This window comes from Mixophyes fleayi, chromosome 9 (assembly GCF_038048845.1).
Source record: "Mixophyes fleayi isolate aMixFle1 chromosome 9, aMixFle1.hap1, whole genome shotgun sequence".
NCBI classification, from domain to species: Eukaryota; Metazoa; Chordata; class Amphibia; order Anura; family Limnodynastidae; genus Mixophyes; species Mixophyes fleayi.
This window is the reverse complement of record NC_134410.1, coordinates 119343321-119366049: the sequence shown is the minus strand read 5'-3', so window position 1 is coordinate 119366049 and position 22729 is coordinate 119343321. Positions and strand designations below refer to the sequence as shown.

Below are 22729 nucleotides of genomic sequence, written 5' to 3'. Positions count from 1 at the left end.
ATTTTAGCTTGAGCAGCGTATATACACATTGGGTTAGATTTACTAAACTGCGGGTTGGAAAAGTGGAGATGTTGCCTATAGCAACCAATCAGATTCTAGCTTTCATTTATTTAGTGCATTCTACAAAATGACAGCTAGAATCTGATTGGTTGCTATAGGCAACATCTCCACTTTTTCAAACCCGCAGTTTAGTAAATATACCCCATTGTGTCTGCCTCTGGTGCTTTCACTGACTGGTGAGGTCTTTTACGCACACTAATTTTTATGCAAGTTCTGAGCACTTAAAAAATAGATTAAAGAGCGTTAGTGGTGCGGACAGAAAGCATCAGTGTGTGCTGACCCCATACAGATCAATGATCTATGATTACATCTATTCAGTCTGTATCCACGATCACAGTGGGAGGAAAACTGGCACATACCAAAGTGTCCGTCTTCTTTTACACTCAGCAATTGAAATCTAGCTGTAGACTAGAGGAATCAGTGCAGCAACTTACTTATGTAACAAACCTTATTTACACCTGTGTGCTATATCTGTGCCTCACCAAAGTCCCAAGGTGTAAATGCACATTATTCAATAGTAAATTACAGTGAAGCATTTGGTAAAACAGCAACATGATGCAAATACCAGAGTATTGGTTGGTACACTCATACCAGCCAATCAGATATTACCTTTCACTAGTGTAACCTACTACAGACTAATGAAAGCTGATATCTGATTGGTTGCTATGGGATATAGTATATGGCTTTATTCATAAATCAAATATGGGTTCAGCAAAGCCCATAACAGCGCTACTGGTAATGGTACAAGGTCTGTAGGCTGCTTCTGTATGGGTCCAAGTTCCTGGCAATACTGGAAAAATATACAGAATATAACGCAAGTGTAGTATAATAAGTAGTGTAGTATTGGCCCGTAGGGAGAACATATAGATGTACCAACATTGTGAGCAGATTCCTTGTACCTCATGCTCCCCCCCAGTGTCTAACATTGGCCATCATGAGCTGATCCTGCTACTTGGCTCATGTCTGGGGTCACAGGGTCACTTTACAGTCGCACATGGATGGCCAAATTGAACAAGATGTGGCCGTTTGGGCCCTGGGCTTAGTGGCCGCACCACTTCTGGACCACACGGGAGCCCGTTACCCTGTCAGGCGATGATGGCGCACACATAGGCCGATGTGGTGGTCATCCTCCGATCGCTTTTACATGCAGGGTCAATAACGATCCTATGGAGTCTGATAGCGTTATTAAATGGCAGGAGAGGAGCATTTGCCTCCTGGCACCGGTTTGTTATTGTAACCTGCTCCATTTGTTTGTGTTTACCGCATTAGGGGGGGTCAATAGACTATCCTCATTAACCACCGCATATCAAATGTGACCACACTTGCGTTGGCGCTGGACTTTAAATCACGCCAGTGGGTAATTAGCCTAACATTAAAAGAACTTTATATTCTTTAATTAACAAGACATTGACTTAAAGTTACTGTACGTCAGTCCTGGCCAATCTGTGGCTCTCCAGGTGTTGTGAAACTACAAGTCCCAGCATACCCTGCCTGCTATCGGTGGGCTATGTACTGGCAAAGCATGCTGGGACTTGTAGTTTCACAAACACCTGGAGAGCCACAGGTTGGTCAGGCCTGGTCTATGTCTTCACCTACAGTTCACCTTTTTAGGACAGTATTTAGGTATAAAAGAATTATCTTAATATAATCATATCTATCTCGTACAATTTATTGTTCATAGAGAAGATAAATATTTATATTGAGAAATATACGTGGGGGATGCTATAGAGCTCTGCACAATGGACATATGCACGAAAATCACTTTCGAAATAAAAACGTCACTGTGTGGTGTTAACCCTTTACTGACCGAGCGAGGCACGCACCGCATTGCTCTGCACGGCGGCCGTAGTCACCAAGGAATTCCGCCGCACACAACGGCCACCAATTGATCGCAGTGGGATCCCCGGTCTGTAGATAAACAGTCGGCTGTTTTGGGCTCAGGTTTTGTCCCAGTTTTGCAGCCTGTGAGATTTTTTAGTACACGGAGCCCAAGGACTTCGTTATGAGACCGATTCCTGTCTTTATATAGATGTCTTGGAATTGCTAAATGAAATCCCTTAAGCATTGTGAATGACTGCAGTGTGCCACGTTACAATGCTTGGTGGGGCCCCTCAGGCACGCGAAAGAGGAATAGCTTTATAATGCTGCAGGTTTTTTTCGGGAAAAACACAACTTTGGAGGATAAGTTGGGTTTCTTTGAGTGATGCTGCAGATCATTGACTGTTCAGCTTGTGGCAACAATAAGTCTTTATTTTGATGTTGGGCATCTGTGTTTGTGTTATTAGGATAAAGCCAGACACCACCGTCATTAATACTTTATAAGGCTCAGTCCCTTATATATTTGTTTCTTTAACGTTAAATTCAACGCCTGACTCTCAAAACAAATTAACCCCTTCTCTACTAAAGAAGCCAGTCCTAGGATTTCCAGGAAAAACAGGTCAAAACGTTGCAGTTTAACCCATTGTATGCCCAAAGTGTCTCTGCCGAGGTTGTTGGTGTCCAACGTGTAATGTATGTAACGGCTTTAAACCATATAGTAAATACTTTTCTCAAAGACCACTATTGGGGCATGGAGGGTACAATCTAATTTGATGTTGGGCAGCACGGTGACCTAGTGGTTAGCACGGTGGCCTAGTGGTTATCACTTCTGCCTCACAGAACTGGGGTCATGAGTTCAATTCCCGACCATGGATTCCCAAACCTGTGTGGAGTTTGTATGTTCTCCCTGTGCTTGCGTGGGTTTCCTCCCACACTCCAAAAACATACTGGTAGGTTAATTGGCTGCTATCAAAATTGACCCTATTCTGTGTGTGTGTGTGTGTGTATGTTAGGGAATTTAGACTGTAAGCTTCAATGGGGCAGGGACTGATGTGAGCGAGTTCTCTGTACAGCGCTGCGGAATTGGTGGCGCTATATAAATAAATGATGATGATGATGTCCTTTAAGGTACCACTAAGCCTAAAGATCAAGCAGACTTGGATATAAGACATAATTATAATTAATATATATAAGTTTGGGGAGACTCCCTTTGTTTCAGCCTATTTAAAGGGTCACTGAACATAAAATATTAAACAGTTTTACGATTCCCCAATATCTGACGGAACATGAACCTAATCTATTATTATTATTATTTGTTTTATAGCTGAGTGATACAATCATATTATGTCAGAACCTGTTATACTATGTATCAGACAGAATTATAATCTGAAGAGTAGGTCCAGTTAGCTGATGACCAGATTGGTCTGTGTGTAGTCGCCGACTACCATCAAAGATTTATGAAAAAATGGCCCACCCCTAACTGGACATAAAGGTGCATTGCTCATAGCAACCAATAACGTTTGCTTTCATTTCTTAAACTGCACAAGAAAAAATGAATCTGATTGGCTGTTACGGGCAACACCTCTTTTTTTTTTCTACACAGAGCAGTATTAATAAATGTCCCCTATGGTCACTTGTGATTTACTTGCTTGACCCACCCACCCGATGCCCGGTCTGCCCAAACTGGCCACAGCTGGGGTCATTTAGACCTCAGACTCTCTTTAAGATGTCCAAGGCTGGGCACACGCTACAGAAATTTTCTCCCGATGTGTTATCTATAACGATTTTCCCAACGACTGAAAGTCCCGATCAGCAGCCGATTCATGTGTACACACTATATGCATTTTACAAGATTTACCTTCAGATCTGTGCTCTTCATCTGGTCCTCTAGTCTTCAGATAATGACAGCACAATATTCATTCATTATTGTCACACTGATTAAAACACCTTGATATAGCTATCCATGTCCTAACGAATGTCGTTAGCTTCTGTTACTCTGAAACAAAACATTCAGTCTCAGAACGAACAAATGAATTATTCCTTCTACAGCGCTCTCTACATTTATTCACCAGGACATTCATCACTAGCATCAGCTGAAAAGAGCCCGACTCTGTAAACTCTATAGAGATTGTGAGCATTAGTACATACACACTACATGATCGGTCGGTGATTGCTCGGAAAACATTAAACAGTACGACCAACCAAATGAAACAATGATCGGCACTTTAGGAAGACTTTAGATGATCGTGTCACTATACACTCTCACACAATATCTGACCAAACGGTCAGATGTCGACTAACGGCTGATTGGAGGTTGTTCATGCAATCATCAGCTCAGTGTGTACCTAGCCTAAGACAGGGGGGCCTGATGGACCGGTGTTGTTGAGTAATGGAAGGACAAGATTTGATTGTGTCATCCTGAATTTGTGACCACATGTACGGATGGACCATCACTACAAATGTAGCCACAAGTGGGGTGGTTACCGTGTGGATACCGATTCATGATTTGTAGAGCTTTATGTAAAACTGTACACAACAAGATCTGTAAAACACATTCTGTTTTATTGGTCTGGACACAGGGATTAAATTAATTGTATTTGTGTACTTTCCAGCGATCCACAACTCTCAGCTGACGTTGTAGATGCCTTGGCCACGGACTCCCCGGCGAGCGATGGCATCGGACTGGTGGGCGCTGAAAGCTCTCTGCCGCGCCTTGTCACTTCCGAAGGTGTCAAGATGAGGACCGACCTGCAATAACGTGAGATGAGATTATTTCACCACTTCATTTTATAATGTCTTTTCTGTTAACAAACAAGAGATCCACCTCTGATGGAAACGTGTTGGATAAAGCGTGAACTAGCGGGTCACTGGCCTTTGGCATTGAGGGAGAAGGGTTGGGTGTGTGATGGGGCTGTATTTGTGTGGTAGCCCAACCTCAGCCAAGTATAGAAGCATGTCCTCTTATAAAGGAAAGGTGGAGATGTTGCTCCTAACAACCAATCAAATTCTAGCTATTGTTTATCTTGCACATTCTAGATAAATAATAGCTACATTCTGATTGGTTGCTATAGACAACACCTCCACTTTTCCTTTTTAGAAGGGTTGATACATCTACCGCTCAGTCTCTGGTATAAGTGGGGGCAAGAGAACAGATCTATGAAGGATAAAATGGGTATTTCGTATTAAATACAACATTTCATAGAGAGGAACGTGCTGTAATAAGTGGCACTGCTCTACCATTAGCTGGAGGGGACTGAGCGACAGCGGTAAGAACGTGAATATTACCTGTACCTGTGCAAGACTACCACACAGCGGCTGCGTTATTGGGCCCCGAAGGGAGAGGGCCCGGTCCTGCCAATTCACACTGCTCTCAGAAGAGAAGAGTGCGGGTCTCTTCTGAGCCTGCGTCATGTATACTCAGTGAGAGAGCAGAGCAGGGGCCCGGAGCCTGGGGTGGGACATTATATCGCTGGGCCCACCCCCAAATTTCCCCATGAGGCTGGGCAATACCACGTTCCATCACTATTCCTGTACTTCATGGGCTGATGGGCTAAATTCAAGCTTAAAGAGACATAATGATGATGATGATTTATAAGTATCTATTGGGCACAGTCTGGTATCAATGTAAAAAATTATAAAATCTGTTTTATGGATTTAGGATATTCCTGAGGAAGCAGCCTATCCGTTCACTAGGAAGTGGCAATGTTACTGAGAAATAAGGTATAAAGATACCAAAACCAGCAGAAGTAGTACTATGCAGACATTAATACATAAAGAATGAGGAGGGATAGGGATAAGTGATACTGTGCATTTATTCATACCCATAGTGCTCCAGTGTGAGCCTTCATATATCATCATCATCATTTATTTATATAGCGCCAACATATTCCGTAGCGCTTTACAATTGGGGACAAACATAATAAACTAATAAACAAACCGGGTAAAACAGACAGAGAGGTGAGAAGTCCCTGCTCGCAAGCTTACAATCTATGGGACAATGGGAGATTGACACATGAGGTTAAGTCTACATTTTGCATTTTGGCCCAGCCAGACTGCAAAGGTAAAAGTGACTCATAAGCTAAATGATCCTGTCACACAACAATGTTCCCCATCTATGCCCCTTGTCTGCATCACAGATGCCTGAAATGATTAATACCGGCTCTGAATGTGCATGCCCAAATCATCTATCCAGGCCAGATAAGGAGAGCGCTGATGTCATAGATTTTTCCGCTGCGGAGTTGTCTTCTGTGCCGTTCAGTGTTCACTGTATGGCCGGGAAAGCCGCTGGCTGAGCGAGATTAAAGTGAGTGGCACAAGCGGGCGAGTGATTTGACCTGCAGCAAAGCTCAGGGGTCCAGGTACATAGCACAACTTGATTGTGTTACAATGAAGGCAGTCAGAGAAGTGGTGGTAAGACATACCCTCTATACACCTCCCCTTCCAATACTGATTATAAGTTAAATTAGTAGTGGGTGGTCACTGCAAACTCCCAGTGAGTTGGGAGGACTGTGGCATGTGGGGGGAGTAATTGGAGTACATGTGGGATATAAGGTCAAGTTTGGCATTTTGGGGTTGGTAGGAGCATTTTGTGGCAAGTGGGAGATCCCACGGGCATGGGTTGGTACGCGGGCCAAGTGGCTTGTCATGTCAGAACGTTTTGTGGCAAGTGTGGATGTGAGGGGCATGTGGAGGAATCTTGGAGAAAGTGGGGGTCTGAGTGGCATTTTGGGACGAGTGATATGACAGGGCGGAGGTCATTTTGGGGTTTATTTTTTTACTACTGCGAATAAGGATACTGTACAGGCCTTGACTTGCATCCGGGTGCCCATCACTGATATGGAGTGAAAACAGATAGTGAGAATTGCATCCAGAATACATAAGAGAAGGGATACTGTGCACTTGGCAACAACGAAACTAAATATACAACCAGATAACCTCGAAATACATAAAAACACCGAGACGGTGATGATCCATTTAATGAGTCGCACACATGCCAACACAACCGGTGAACACCCGTTATGCCACACAGTGTGGAGGGTAACATCCGCACACCACGCCAACACACACTTTAGATGCAAATGATTTTGTGAAGCCGTCACTATGATGCTTGACAGGGAATAATGAGAATTGCTAAATGTTTTATGAGGTCAATATCCAGTTTCCTGAGCAGCTGTCAAACAAGAAAGAATTTAGCAAAGAGTGGAAAAACTTCCATCACCTCATTAAACCCGACAGGCTCGGACTGCAAACATTCGCCATCAATACGCCGGCCGTTTTGTGTCAGTAATTTGCGGTGAGGAGAAGAAGGAGAAGAAGAAGAAGGAAGAGAGAGAGAGAGAAAAAAAGGCAGAGACGCTGGGGCCTTGGGGGAGGCTGGGGAATAGTATCTGCACTAGGAGCAGTTCTTCTCCTAATTGGAAGCAATGGGCATTATCAACCGCGGATTTTCCTCAGCTCCCTGACAGCTAGCGCTACTGGAATGATAGCCCACTTGTCAATGTAAAAGGGCCATTAAAAACAAACAATTTTGATTTAATTGGAGGCGTGCGCTGGGGGCCCAGGTGAGGCGTCTCATCAGCCTCCTCTCCTGCCTCCTTCCACCCTTTTGTGTAATGATGGATTCAGAAGTATCTGGGAAGAAGAGAGATGGAGAGGAAGGGAATAGCAGCAATGTGTCAGCGGGTGCTATGACAAGCCTGGGATGTGTGTGTATTATATATACTGGAGATATACACTGCTCCTCACAGCAGAGCAAAAATCACAGTCAACACAAAGTGCCGTGAACGCTAATAACAATTATTATTATAATAATGATGATGATAATAACACGAGGTTGGCACATCCGTTATGCCGGCGAGTTCACAGAAGGTGATCAGGTGACGGGGAGTATATTCATGCTATGTACACAGAGTAGGATGCTGGTGACCCCAGTTCGAACCCCAGCGTCGACAACTCTCAACAAGGGTCTTCCTAGCTTTCAGACACCACATACTAGATAGAAAGCTCTGATGGCAGAGGGTCTGCAACGACACCTTTGTAAAGTGGTGTTTAAATTTAGATGCGATATACCAGATGTATGGAATAGTTTGCAATTCACTTCGTTATAATTGCAGCTTTGCCGTTTCACCCTTTTGTCTAAATTTTTTTTTTTTTTCTTTTTTTTTTTTTAATCTTCTTTTACGTTTGAAGGTTATAAAAAGCTACCAAAAGTAAGTCCTATCTGTCACAAAAGAAACAATATAAAACTCACTCTGATGCTTTCATAAATAAAAATGTTGTGGTTTAAATCGGCACATAGCAAAAATGCTACAATGTGTCTCGTGACTAAGCTGTAAAGTATCCCGGTCATTAAGGAGTTAACCGGTTCACCTATTTTGTATTTCAGGAAAATAAACTTTCTTCTCTTCCATTGGCAAAAACTATAACGGCGCTAGAAAAACCAGCGCATAATGGAAGCAGGTAACTGGTAGCTCAGCGAGTTCGGGTTGGAAGCCATAGCCCAAGGTGGCAACTGAAATGGCCTCTTCTCACCAAACACAAATTATCAAAACTTTTGTATGCTTTTTTGTATACTTTTGTATACTTTAAAATACAAATATTGTAATTTACAGATTTGCATCCAAATAACTGTTATTTTTTAAAATTAATTATTTTTTTCTTTCCACCAGGAGGAACTTCGTGCCCTGAAACAGCCGCTTCTTGCTCCTCAATCCCCCCCAAGGCTGCCTGTGGGAAGCGGGGCCTCCGTGCAGGACAATAAGTAGCTATTGGGCCACGTGGTCACTTTGCCCTGGAAATGATCCAATCTAGATGCGACAGTGGCTCAAACCGGCGCCACCATAATAGACCACTACCACGAGAGGCCCAGGTATTTTGTATCCACCTTCCACACTCCTAAGACATTTAAGGTGGTAACAGCTGACCAATCCAGATCCATAACTTATTAGCGCCGGGGGTGAGAAAGAAAAAAGCCACGCCCTCTAGCCCTCAATTTGAACCCATTTGACCTAAAATATTTATGAACTGCATCCCCCTTCAGCGTTATGACCTGGGCGGTCGCCCCTATCTCACAGCCCTAGTTACGGCCCTTGGCCAATCCATTACTTGCAAAAAATCTTTTGTGTCTGCAAGAGGAGACATCTTCCTGAAGCCAGAACAGTGCACCTTGCTTCCATGTGACCTCAGTCAGGAAGTCTGCAATGTTTTGCTCCATGAGTTTGTCAGAGTAGACTGTTTAACCCCACGTGTGACCTAGCAATCCAAGCGGCCAAACAAGTTGCTGCCTGCTCCGGTGTGGCACAGGAAGTGGGTGACCGGGCAGATAACACAAGATTGACAGGAGTCCATTGATAAGGACCACCAGTAGTCCTCTATTGACGGTGCCTTCGCACTCCAAACCCCAGCAGCTATTTGGTGTGGGGAAGGAGGGAGATAAAACAGCAAAGTAACAATACATCCACAGCACGGTGCAGGGCGTCTTGTAAATCAGATGCTAAGCTGCCGAAAGTGCTATTATTTCGAGGCAGTGAAGCTGAACTGCCCAGCATAATAGATACATACTCTATTTGTCTATACTTTAGTGACCGAATGACTATGTAATGTCTAACACTACCAGGCTGCAGGCAATTAGGACAAAGAAAACATTTGCTTTTATGCTGCACGAAAGCAGAGTTATTCCCGCTGATACATTTGTTTCTGTCATTAGGGGAGAAAGCAGCAGAATTTCCTGGGTGCTGACAGCTTTTTCATGTAACAAAAGCATGGAAAACTCTCTTAACCTTACAAGGCAAAATGTATATTATTAGTATCACAGTTCTTAAAAAAAACTTTTCTTTTTTATTTTTGCCCCCACCCCTCCTTGGATTAATATATTGTAAAATTTCCTGTAAATATTATTAAACTTATATTTGATGATCATTTTAATGTAAAGCCGCACTACCGCCTAGATTTACTAACCTGGTGATTTTCCGGGGGGAACCAATCAGAGGCCGCAGTCTCTTAATGCAGCATTTGATTGGTCCTCCCACTTACACAGCCCTGGTTTTCACCCGAAGCTGTTAGAAGACTGATGGGGCTGCCCACAGGGCTCCGGCTAGGAGTAGGTGGTAGTGCAGGGTTTAGAAAGGAACTCTCTCTTCCACCAGTCCCCCCAAAATATAAATTGCAACAAATGTGATTATATGACTGCGGGTCAGGTGGGCAGGTACCAAAGTCTCTGTACTCTTACAGTGACGTACTTAAGGCCATATCTCCATATTTCCAACCATCACAGACAGGGGTTAGTTGTCCTGAAGGAATCTGAAGTGTGAATATTCTAGAGGTCATTTGTGAAGAGCACCCAAAGTGCACCACAAAGACTGGTTTTGCATGGGTGAGCCTCCCTGGTCCATAGGCAAACCGAGGGGGAATAGGGGGTTCCTAGTGCCTGGAAACCCCCCTCCAAGCCTGGGGCACTGGATAATTAAGGGGGCTGGACCCTGCTCCTGCTTCACACAGCTCTGCTTGAAAAGGGAGAGCTGTGTGCACCAACAGTAGTACACGCAGCATTGCCCATGTATATTATGGGGATAGGAAGAGTTGGAGAGCAGCCCAGCACTGTCTAAAATTATAGCCACGCCCCCATGCATGCTGGTCACACCTTGCACTGACCCTGATTACAGCCCTGTGCACATATTACATGTCGACATGTACGTTCCTCTCCACGTACGCAAGGGCAAATGCAGGATTTGTAGAGGAGGGTTTCCACACCACGCCGCCAGTGGGCGTGACCAGCATGCATGGGGGCGTGGCTATAATAGACAGTGCTTGGCTGCTCTCCAACTCTTCCAATCACCATAATATACATGGGCAATGCTGCATGGCTGTTAGGTGCACGCAGCTCTCCCTTTTCAAGCAGAGCCGTGTGAAGCGGGGGCAGGGTCCATCCACCTCAATTATACAGTGCCCCAGGCTTGGAGGGGTTTTCCAAGCACTAGGAAACCCCCCTCGGTTTGCCTATGAGTCCCCCTGCCGTAATGCCAAACCAGCCCCAAGCCGATCACTACGGGATGTCCCACGGCTTGAATAGAACCCACAGCAGCTGCAGAACCTCATACAAAATTGAAATCATGACTGACAGCTCCTTAAGGGTAAAAGCTCCATGTTCCATGTGCTGCCACTTGTTAATGTGGATAAGGAAAGCGGCCACAGCTATGAGATGGATACGCTTCTTTGTACAGGTGGCTTGTATATAGGGGAGGGGAAGAAATGTACTGTGCTGATCGGTGGAGTGATATATAGGGGTCAGGCTAGTGATGTCACAGCAGCTAAACGGACTGTGGTCTCAACTTTTTTGACTTGTATCAGATTGTTTTCTTCTTAATGTGGACAAGGAAAACGGCTACAGCTATGAGAAGGATACGCTTCCATGTACAGGTGGCTTGTATATAGGGGATAGGCTTGGAACCAACTCCCCTAATGATTAGACTTGTAAGTACCCCCCCCCAGGGCTGTTATACATATTGTAATACCTGGCAGCAATAGCTGGGGGCGTGAGTAGTAATAAACACACTACTATTATTATTACTGGGCATTACTAAAGTACTCCCCAATATCAACTGAGTTGAATTCACCTGGGGTGCAATCGTCTGAATAGTCTGTTTATACAGTATATATATATATATATATATATATATATATATATATATATATATATATATATATATATATATTAGTGATTTGCATGATATTCATTATTCATGTCAACATTTCAGCAAGTATTGAAGGCCTTGCCTGAACTTCCTGTATTGTCTAGAGGAAGAGAGCACCACAGCGGGATAGACTTGTGTTTGCATACTTGTTAATAGCCTACTGTGCCTTCATATATACTGTCAGTGCTGTGACACACAGAGACAGCAGTCATTGTGATTTCTCTATGTAACACACAACTAAATCTTCTGCTTTCCTTATTAGACAGGAGCCGTCCGTCCGCTGTGTTTTGCTGCATGTAATATAAAGTCACTTTTGATAATGATGACAACAATGTGTCCAGAAAGAGTGGTGCAAAAAAAAAAAAAGAAGAAAAAATTGCTTAAGAAGCTTTCCTGTCAGGCAGGATCTCAGTTTGTAAGAGGTTCTGCAGTAGCTGTGGGTTTTGGGGGTCACTTCTAACTACAGTCTGTAAAAGCTTGAAATGGATTGACTTTTTTTTTTTATCACGCTAAGCTGTTGTATGTCCGTTTTCCATTTAGTCATTGGCTGTAGCCGGTTTGCATGTATGAATCATGGACATGGCTAGCCTTTGGGGTGGGAGGGGGATGTGGAGCACATTAGCATAGGGCACCTACAGAATTGACGGTGTTGGTTATAGCAGATGTCCACCCAAATTAAATATTGAATGGAAAACCTCCCACCGTCCAGATAGCAGAATAGGAAGGGTCCTTCATCATCATCAGCCCACACAGTCCTTGGGACTTCCAGGACTGTTGGACATAAGCCCCACCCACCTCACTGTAGAAATGTACTGTGCGGATTGGTGGAGTGATCTATGGGGCAGGGCTAGTGATGTCACAGCAGCTAAACTGACTGTGGTCTCAACTTTTTTGACTTATCAGATTGTTAGGTCACTGTCCTAAATCTATGAGGAGGAGTGTAGCATTCTTATAACCTGTACTTATGAACACAGCTGGAATATCAGGGAAATAAAGAATGTCTTTTCTCTCATGCTTTATGTATGAAAATTTCGAATTTGGGTTACACTAATATAGAATATTTAATTTTATTCTTATTTGTGTCCGCCAGCGTGTTAGATAATGATCATTTTAGATCAGTGGTGTATGTAACACAGTGAAGGACAAAACTATGGGCTGACTGACAACGAAAAGGCGACGGTAAATATACCAAAAATCGGGGGCCTACGTCTGTTACAACACAGTAGAGCGCAGGAGTGTAAATAAGGAACAAACTAGTTTGCAGAGATAAGTCAGCATTCAGGAAAATGCAGGGGAGAGACGCAGAGACAAAACAGGCCACTAAAAATCACGCGGTCCCTTGAGAAACGATAACGACATCGCAGTGGGAAAATGTTTTGCTGAGTATTTCCAGAATGCAGCCTTAAAAGCTGAATAGTCAAAGTATAAATGGGACATAGAAGCATATGAGACAGGAGAGTTTTAGGTCAAAATAAGCACATTATTCACAAGAAAAAGACAAATATTACAATAAAATACTTTTTCCCCCCTATGTCTACCATTCACAGCTAGTTTTATCCAAAGCTTTTGAGTTAAAAAAACAACAACCTCACCTCTCATTAAATCCCTTCTTCCTGTGACCTTACAGTTGTCACTCACATGCTCTGTCACTCACACGCTCCACATAAACATCCAGCAGCCTGTGTATAGCAGAGTCCTGACGACCTCCCTCGACCTTCCCTCCATAGCGTAAGACACGAATGCCCCTCTCATGGCATTGCCCACCTGGCTGACTGCATGCCTCATCCCAGCCATGGGCAGATGTAGAGGGACAGGGTGAACCTGGCACTGACATCTCCCCCCCGACTCCCTCAATCTGTTCCACGCTGGCAGCCTCTGTTCTGAGGACAACACACAGTAGTGGCGGCATCTCAGAGGCTCATAAATGATTACTGACATATGTTAATAGAACATGTCAAGGTGGAGAAAAGTGCACGGGGAGAAGAGTCCTGATTTATCATTACAGCAAGGACTGTCAGAGCCACTGTTACCTTGGTCCGCTCGCCGTACAGCAATAAAACCAGCAGCGCCACAGAACAACCGTCACTTACACTCTCAGGACAGTCGCTGCCTTTACAGTTTTACGTCCATCCTATACTAAGAGATAGTCTGACAGTGGCTCGCAGACACTTGTTACAGGTTTATACAGACAAGTTTCTAAATATTTACTGATGGATAGCAATTCTTACTGACACATAGGGGGGTATTCAATTGTCCCAGGTTTTTTTTTAGACCGCGTTAAATAATTTTAACGCTGTTTTCAAGCGGGATAACTTTACCCCCGATTCAATTCCATTTTTAACGCTACTTTTTTTTCATGCACGGTCCTCTCGCTCTCCAGTAGAAGGTCTATTGAAAGTATAGGGTGTGCGAGAGGCAGCCGCGTTAAGAGCTATTCAATTGTTTTTTTAACGCGGCGCGTTACACAGGCCAATATGCTGTTTTATCTCGCACCTCTTTGGGGTGTGATAAAAAGAAAAAAACCTCTGAAAACTATTTGAAATCATGTAATAATGTTGCCCCCCGGGCCAGCCCGCCCCTGGCGTCAACTCCCCTTCACTCCCCTAAAAACTCGCAAACACAGTGATTAACGCGTGGGGGCAGCGTTCCCTCTTTTTCAATTGAATTGCACGAGTTTTCGCACTCCGTTAACTAAAAATGGTCGCTATTGCAGTTAAAAACTGCAAAAACTAAAAACTGATTTTTCAGGGGGTTTTTTACGCTGCAGGGAAGAAAAAAAAACTCGGACAATTAAATACCCCCCATAGTTTAGCTACGCAAAAAGTTCCCAAAAGTACAAGTTGTAAAAGTGTGTAGGGAATGAGGAAGGATCGGGTTTCCTGTGTCTCAAAATGATCGGTTTGGTAATTTTAAATTCGCAGGTCTGGGAAGAAATCAGATTTTTACTGACATGCAGTTTTTCTTTAGACAGATGAGAATTTTTACTGACTGCCAGTGATTGACAACCCTTATTTCAACCCAGGAACTGCTAGCAGTTTTGTGTGTGCAGATACAGGTAATTGAAGATATGTGATGGTTACAGGTATAAAATCTATAATCCAGAATGCTTGGGGATTTGGGGCTTTAAAAGGGTTTTTCCAAACTTTGGAGCACTATGTCTAATATATATTTCAAGATAACCCCCACACTGCACCTGGCCTTCCCCTCATCATTGAATGGTTTAGCAGAGCTCCTCACAGTAACCTTAGGCCGCCATGTCTGGACAGCAGCAATCGTGCACTTTTTAACGTTCTGATTTTCTGAATACTTTGGATAACAGGTTTCCGAATAAAATAATCTATACATATATATCCGACTTGTTATTTACTGGTGTGTTAAGTCCATGGGGCCATAAGGATTACAAATAAAGTTACACCAATCAAATTGTCAAGTGTGGCAACAACCGGACCATTTTTGCTCGTAGATCTCTAAAGTAACAATATCTTGCCATAATATACCAGAAATAGACCAAGCTGGCCCTAAGTCACTTCATGTGTGGGCCTAAAACACTTAACCAATGTTGATTGAGATCGCCAAGCGTTTCTGCCAATCAAAATAAAGTTTGTTTAAAAAAAAAAAAACCTTTCAAAAAAACTTTATTTAGAAAAGGAAAATTTTTTATATTTTGGCAATAAAGATAGGAGATCAGCAGTGATACTTGTATAGCCGCTATCCATGTTAAATCATATTGGCTTACTTTCGGCAAGTGCAGTCCGGGAGAGGGGCGTGACTAGAGGGTGGGAGGGGGCAGGGCGCGGAAAAACGTGGAATTTTGGCCCCACCCCCCGCAACGGAACTGTTGTTTTGTTGCGGGGATGGGGTCAAAATGACGCGATTCACCGCGAAGCACATCATTTTGACCAGGCAGTTGCGGGATGCAGGAGACTTACCTGCTCTCCCGGGAGTCCGTGAGACTGACCCGAATTTTTGAAGTCCGGGAGAGTTGGCAAGTATATGTTAAATAGGCATCACCGTGCTTTGCCAGACATCGCCAGTGATAGCTGGCGAGGCTATCAAAGGCATAGAGGGCTTCTTATATAGGGAGCTAAAATAATCATCTCTATTGGCTCATATAATATCACGGGAAGGAAGAACAGGAAAGTCGCATGAGGGCGTGCACCAATAAATCACATATAGGAAAAAAGTCATCAAGTTTGGATCCAGGAGAGCCAAATGTTGAATCTTACTGTGACTGCAAAAATTATTCATATGGTGTTTTGGGATTTCACGAAGATGTCATCCGCTATAAGGGCTTCCTTTCCATGATTGCTGATAAACTGCCCGATGGGCAGAGTTCGCACAGTTCTTGGCATTTGGCTGTATTCCTGGGCTGGACACTGTCGGGGGCTCAGGGTATCAAAGTACAAAATGAATTCTTGTGACTAACCTTCTGGAAATGTGGCAGCTGCCAGAGGGGAGCCGGCTCTTCAGGAGGCTGGTATCTCCTGAGTATTGTAGTTCTGGTGTCCTGCGCCTTTCCTAATTTCATCTGTGGGTGAAATAAGGACATAGTTAGACAGGGAGAAAGCAGCACTAAGGATATCAGGATTCTTGTGGTACTGCCCGTATGGCACATCAGCTGCAATAAAATCTATATACACCATTATAACTATTGTCAAGTGGAGTAAATAAAATGATCACGTTACAATGATACCTGTTACAGGGTGGGATATATCAGGCAGAAAGTGACCAGTCAGTTCTTGAAGTTGATGTGTTGGAAGCAGGAAAAATGGGCAAGTGTAAGGATCTGAGCGACTTGGACGAGAGCCAAATTGTGGTGGCCAGACGACTAGGTCAGAGCATCTCCAAAACGACAGGTCTTGTGGGGTGTTCCCAGGATGCAGTAGTTAGTACCTACCAAACGTGATCCAAGGAAGGACAACCGATGAACCGGTGAGGGGAACATGAGTGCCCAACACATTGATGAGCAATGTCATGCACCGCCAAAAGCCCACGTGAATGAAAGAAGGTGGCCTGGTCTGATGAACCATGCTTGTTCTATCTTATGTGGACGGTCGGGGGTGCATGAGTGTTGTTTACCTTATAGAAAAGATGCACTATGGGAAGAAGACAAGCCGGCGGAGGCAGTGTGAGGCTCTGGGCAATGTTCTGCTGGGAACCCTTGGGTCCTGGCATTCATGTGGATGTTACTTTGACACGTATCATCTACCTAAACATTGTGGCAGACCAACTACACCCCTTTATGGCAACAGTATTCCCTGATGGCAGGATAATGCACCCTGCCACACTGCAGAAATTGTTCAGGAATGGTGTGAGGAACATGACCAAGAGTTCAAGGTGTTGACTTGGCCTCCAAATTTCCCGGATCTCAGTCCGATCGAGCATCTGTGGGATATGCTGGAAAAACAAGTCTGAGCCATGGAGGCCCCACCTCGCATCTTACAGGACTTAAAGGATCTGCTGCTAACGTCTTGGTGTCAGATACCACAGGACACCTTCTAAGGTCTTGTGGAGTCCATGTCTCGATGGGTCAGAGCTGTTTTGGCGGCACAAAGGGGAACTTACACAATATTAGGCAGGTGGTGTGTGTGTGTGTGTATATAATATAACAAGGTAAGGCCTCATATGTACACTAGGTAAAACAATCACGTCTCGCCTCCAGTGCAGTCAGCTGCTTCCAGCATGGCGGTTGCAACTAGAATTCATGTAATTATAGGGATTATTGATCTGTATCGTCAATGTGTCTATTCACAGAAACGCAGGACACATCATGTATAATACATGCTGTGTTCTAGGCGTGTCCTCCGCCTCATTAAATACAGAAGCCGTGTTTACTACAGGGATCGATGCGCTGTATAATCTCAGGTGGTCTAGCAGCGACCATCTTATTACGCTACTAAAGGATGGTTGAGGGGTGTCTGCCCTCTTGCACTCAGCTCTGAGCACAGGCTGCTGCGTGACACTCTTCGCTTGTCATATTTCTTCACGTGTCCCTCTGGCTGTAACTAATCTCCTGACACGCCGCTCGTAAACTAGCTGCTAATTAAACAAACTGTGTGTTTGTGCACTTAAACCATAAAACATGCTATGAAGAGGCCGTAAACGCCACAGAAATCGGTTATTACCATATTAATGCCACTCTTTTCTTGGGCCATTAACATATAAACCAGTCATTGGCTGCTTTAAAGGCTATTTCTATATTACCAGGCACTTCCGACTTGCACAAGATGTCTTTTTCTGTTCAACCACCTAAATGTTTATCTCTGTTAACATATTAACCGCTTAGTGACTGGACGGCTTTCTCCCCTTCATGACGAGACCAATTTTTTAACATTTTGGTCACGTGTCTGTTCCACACAGAATAACTTTGTTATTTCTTAGTCCTCATAGATCAATTTTATACTATTTTTTTCTTGAACTATACATTTTACTTCTGATAGCATAATATCTTTTCGTGTGGTGAATATTATAAAACAGAATAGATGCAAAAATTTTAAAAGCAACTCGTTTTTTTCCTTATGATTCTTCCCAAAGTTAATTTTAATAAAATTCAGGAAATTTGGGAGGTACAATTCTGATAAGCTGAGGTAATCTTTGCTGCTGCCCATTGTTTTAGAGTCTGTGAACAGTATGGAAGGAGCCAAGATTTTAGCATTGAACAACTAAATTCAGAGGGGCAAGTTCAAACATGCCTCAGGGTAGCTGTAGAGTGAATGGAGGCAACATCTATTACCCCCACACATTGGAGGCAGAGCTGTCTTAATGCATGGGCACGCTGGGCAGTTGGCGAGGGCCCACACAAGCATAGGGGCCCCCATAGGCTTGCCAACTTTTCAATATATTATTGCAGGAGATTTATTCAGAGCCTTCCAACCCTCTTTATGAAAACTTATAGGTGAACTAATCCCCTCAGTATCAGCGGTTATCTGTACATGCCATCTTGCTGTTGCGAATACATATCTTGACCGTGACAGAAACAACCTACACGTACTAATTGTAAGTAAGAAAGACAAAATCAACACACATCATTTTTTGAGGAAATTTTTGAAACAATTCTCTGCAAAGAAATTTTGAAAATGTTTGTGTTGAACATTGATCAATAATAAATAATTCATAGTAATTTTGGACTGTGCCATCTCCGTCTGTACGAATTACCAACCGAGTACCATTTTTATGTTAAATTTGAAGGCTCATGTTAAATTGTCCAAACATTTGTGTGGATTAATCTCTAATGCTTAAACACTCATTTTGTTGGAGGTACCAATAAATATAAGCGTGATTTTATCGATTAATTGATGTTTTTATTTCTGTGAGTGGTAGTGTAGGCAGGGCCCCAGTCCACTGCTTTGCCGGGGGCCTATAATGCTGTTAAGACGGCCCTGCTTGGAGGCAGCCATTTTGTGGGTTGATCTAACAAACTATCACATTGAAGTCACTGGTCCTTACTCAATAGACCAGTGATGGCTAACCTGTGACACTCCAGGTGTTTGTGAAACTACAAGTCCCAGCATGCTTTGCCAGTAGATAACTAGCTGATAGCTGGCAAAGCATGCTGGGGCTTGTAGTTTCACAACACCTGGAGTGTCACAGGTTAGCGATCACTGCAATAGACTATGTCATGAATATATTTGCTCTGCTCACATAGGGCCTGTTTCCTTAAGGGACGCAAATGCCAATATGCCCAGACACAAACTATACGCCAGTGAACGGAAGTGCTTCCAATTCATCTTCGAGCGCAAAGGACCCTTACTACAGCCTGCAATTTCATGGGCAGGGAGGGGGAGGGGAATGGGCATATGCACGTAGTGAATGTACAGTAAGGGCGTGCCAAGCTCGAGTACACAAAGCACCATCCGATTCAAGCTTTGGACATCTCTCAAGTACGGAATGTTCATCTGTATCTCTTGCACCAGCTACAGGTCAGGTGTAAGTGCTGATTACTAGTGATGCAGCTAGAACATGTGTTTGCAATCAGCAACTGTAAAAATACATTTTATGTTCAGTAGACATTAATAACTTCCTAATGTATGGGTGAAAACAAATGAAAAAAAAACAACACTTTTTTATGTTTTGTCACTAACGACTATATTATAAACAGGTGACATGAATTTAAATTTATTTTTCTGTGCGGTCTGCTGGGACTTTATATGCCATATATAAAGAAAAAAACATACTAGTAGGTTCATTGGCTGCTATCAAAATTGACCCTAGTCTCACTCTGTCTGTCTGTCTGTCTGTGTTAGGGAATTTAAACTGTAAGCCCCAATGGGACATGGACTGAAGTGAATGAGTTCTCTGTACAGCGCTGCGGAATCAGTGGCGCTATATAAATAAATGGTGATGATGATATATGTATTGTATCCTGCAGTGTATTGTGAGCCTAGACCCTTATTCAACAAGAGACGTTTCTTCAAATCCACTTGCAGATGAAATACGGACGTCTGTATGGCCGAATGACGTGCGTTTTTTATTGTTTAAAAACACACATTGCACTTGTTTGGCCTGCCTCAATGACTCGTGCCCATAATTACTGCCATTAGGTATCTCTGTGATATTACTGGTTCTTATGTTGCATGAAGTTTTGGTCCGCTCATAAAATGCCTGCCTCCACTGGCTGTAGGTCACAGATGCACGTTTAAAAAAATTCCAAAGCTCATCATCAGCAGCTATATAGCGCAACTAATTCCGCAGCGCTGTGCAGAGAACTCACTCACATCAGTCCCTGCCCCATTGGAGCTTACAGTTTAAATTCCCTAACATACACACAGTCACACACACAGAGACTAGGGTCAATTTTGATAGCAGCCAATTAACCTACTAGTATGTTTTTGGAGTGTGGGAGGAAACCGGAGCACCCGGAGGAAACCCACACAAACACGGGGAGAACATACAAACTCCACACAGATAAGGCCATGGTCGGGAATCGAACTCATGACCCCAGTGCTCTGAGGCAGAAGTGCTAGCCACTAAGCCACCGTGCTGCCAACAGTATTTTACTAGGTAACGTATGACCTTTATCGGAGCTTGGACGCTGGTGACCAGTGTCTCCTAGTTTATTGTAGGTTACATTCCAACGCTCACCTTCTCCTTAGACCTGAGTCGAAGGGCCTCAGTTGCTTGTCTCTGATGCTCCAGCCAAACCTGTTGGTATCTGTGCTCCATCAGCTCCATTATAGGTGTTGAAGGCCTAAATAAGAACAGATTTCTATCACTTATTATACACCATCATTCCTATATGTAAAGGGACAGTAACACAGATTACTTTATTTACCTGTATATGTCCTCCCAGAGCTTCAAGCGATTTTATACCAATCCCTTCATTCCCTATTATAGGACACTCCTAAATACAATGAATGTTGGGGGGCCCAGGGGGGAGTTACAGGGAATAGGAAGATTTGGACACAATACTACCCAAAGTGGAAAAAAATCCTTCTGTGCTCTACAGTAAGGTTTTTATTGCAAATCATTGGAGTATTCATTTCCCTTGGATATGAAGCAGACCTGCCCTGTCGATACACGTGTATCCAGCACAACAAATTAAAGACCTCTGTCTAATTAAAGTAACAATCCACACAAAATATTTGTTCCCCTTTAAATAACAAGGTAAGTACCTTTTAAGCTTATCAAATCATTATCTCCTTTTAAAAAGCTCTCTGGTTGGCAAACAAAAATGGCTGCCAGAGTCAGATACAGTCAGTCTGCTACACAGACTCACAGCTCTCAGCAGGTCATGAGATAGCAGAGGGGGGAGTAGGAGGATGTCACAGTGCAGACAGAGCTCAGAATAGCGTTCCAAAGTCTCTCTGCTCACTACATCATGTGCCATGTGACTGTGGTTGCCTTGGTAGTCCAGAATCATAAATTAGTAATAGCAGTCTCAAGAAAAAAACAAACAAACAAGAAAGCTTCTGGAGAGTATATATACACAGCCAATAAGTTTAAATTACCGAAAGGTGGACACCAAAACAATAGTTTATGAGATACTTATAAATAACATTTGTTTTTCTCACATCGGTGTGTATCATCATAAAGCAGCATAATGAGCTTCCAAAAAAAAAAACCCAAAAGGACTCACAAAGCCAAGTATATCGGCCCAGGCCAACATACTGTATCAAGTGTCAACCGTTAAAGGTACAAGATATCACTATATATAATGGTGGAAAGTGTACAGTGCTGTAAATGCGCAGGTCGGCATACGGCAGGTAGCTACCCATGAGGGAGATAAAGGGGGCAATGCAATAAGACGCAGGGTACCTGCATGGAATTATGTGCAGAACCACAGATGTTCAGGAGTAATAGCTGGTACCACACTGTTTTGTTGACATCAGATCACAATGTGAACAAAAATCCCAAAACGTGATACAAACGCTTGTTTGAACAGGAACGGATCGTACAGATGAGAGCAGTAATAAAGCCATTTCTGCTGCTGTTGGAAAGCAATAGACCAAATGCAAATTGCAGAGCTGTTTTCTTCACCCCTGCCGTGACTTTTATTACTTAATTATTGCGCTCCACATGCAAGAAGCGGCCTAATCTACAGCGCTGTTGTTCTAATGATGCAGGAAGGGGAGCTCCTGATCCTACACACACAGGACCCACCCCAGAGGCCTCCCAGCACATGAGAGGAGACATCTTTTTCAATGAACGCCCAGCGCCTACATGGTGTGCTGCCGTGTTTACAGTCTCTAAGCTGCTGCTGGTGAATCCGGGGCTGAGAACCAGCTGTCTATCATCAGGGATCAGCTGGCGCCTTCCTACTACCTCCTAGCGTTAGCTGTTGCTGAAACACATTTGTCATAATGCTCAGCCAGCCAGTCAGTCTTAACGTTCACCTGTCACCAACGCGTGGCCATTTTGTGAGCTGACCCAATATTCATGATCAATTCCCAAGGAACCAGTGACATCATTAAGGCATGAAGCACGAGTAGATACCTTATTTAAAAAAAATGAGCTAAATTTGAGAAAGTCACTCTGCGCCTGCCCAGGCACCATGCCATGCGCAACTAAACACAGCAACGCTCACTAGATTTACATACGCAAAGGACACCTACTACGGCCTACGATTTCTGGGAAGGAACGGGGCGTGGAAGAGGCATCACCCATATTCAATGCACAGTAAGAGCGTGCCAAACTCGAGCGCACACAGTCACGTCTGGATCCAG

At 43.6% G+C, this 22729-nt stretch overlaps 1 protein-coding gene across 5 annotated transcripts in view; it reads right to left on the bottom strand.

Moving 5' to 3' along the window:
- Window positions 1–4423: 4423 nt before the first annotated feature.
- Window positions 4424–22729, bottom strand: part of CFAP77 (cilia and flagella associated protein 77) — a 155968-nt gene continuing 137662 nt past the window's right edge. For all 5 annotated transcript variants that reach the window (XM_075185289.1, XM_075185286.1, XM_075185291.1 and 2 more), the window contains exons 4-6: window positions 20649–20754; window positions 15994–16095; window positions 4424–4626 (exon numbers count right to left, since the gene is read on the bottom strand). In XM_075185289.1, the coding sequence (XP_075041390.1) occupies window positions 4504–4626; window positions 15994–16095; window positions 20649–20754 (331 nt within the window). In that variant the 3' untranslated portion in view covers window positions 4424–4503. The remainder of the gene's footprint in view (window positions 4627–15993; window positions 16096–20648; window positions 20755–22729) is intronic.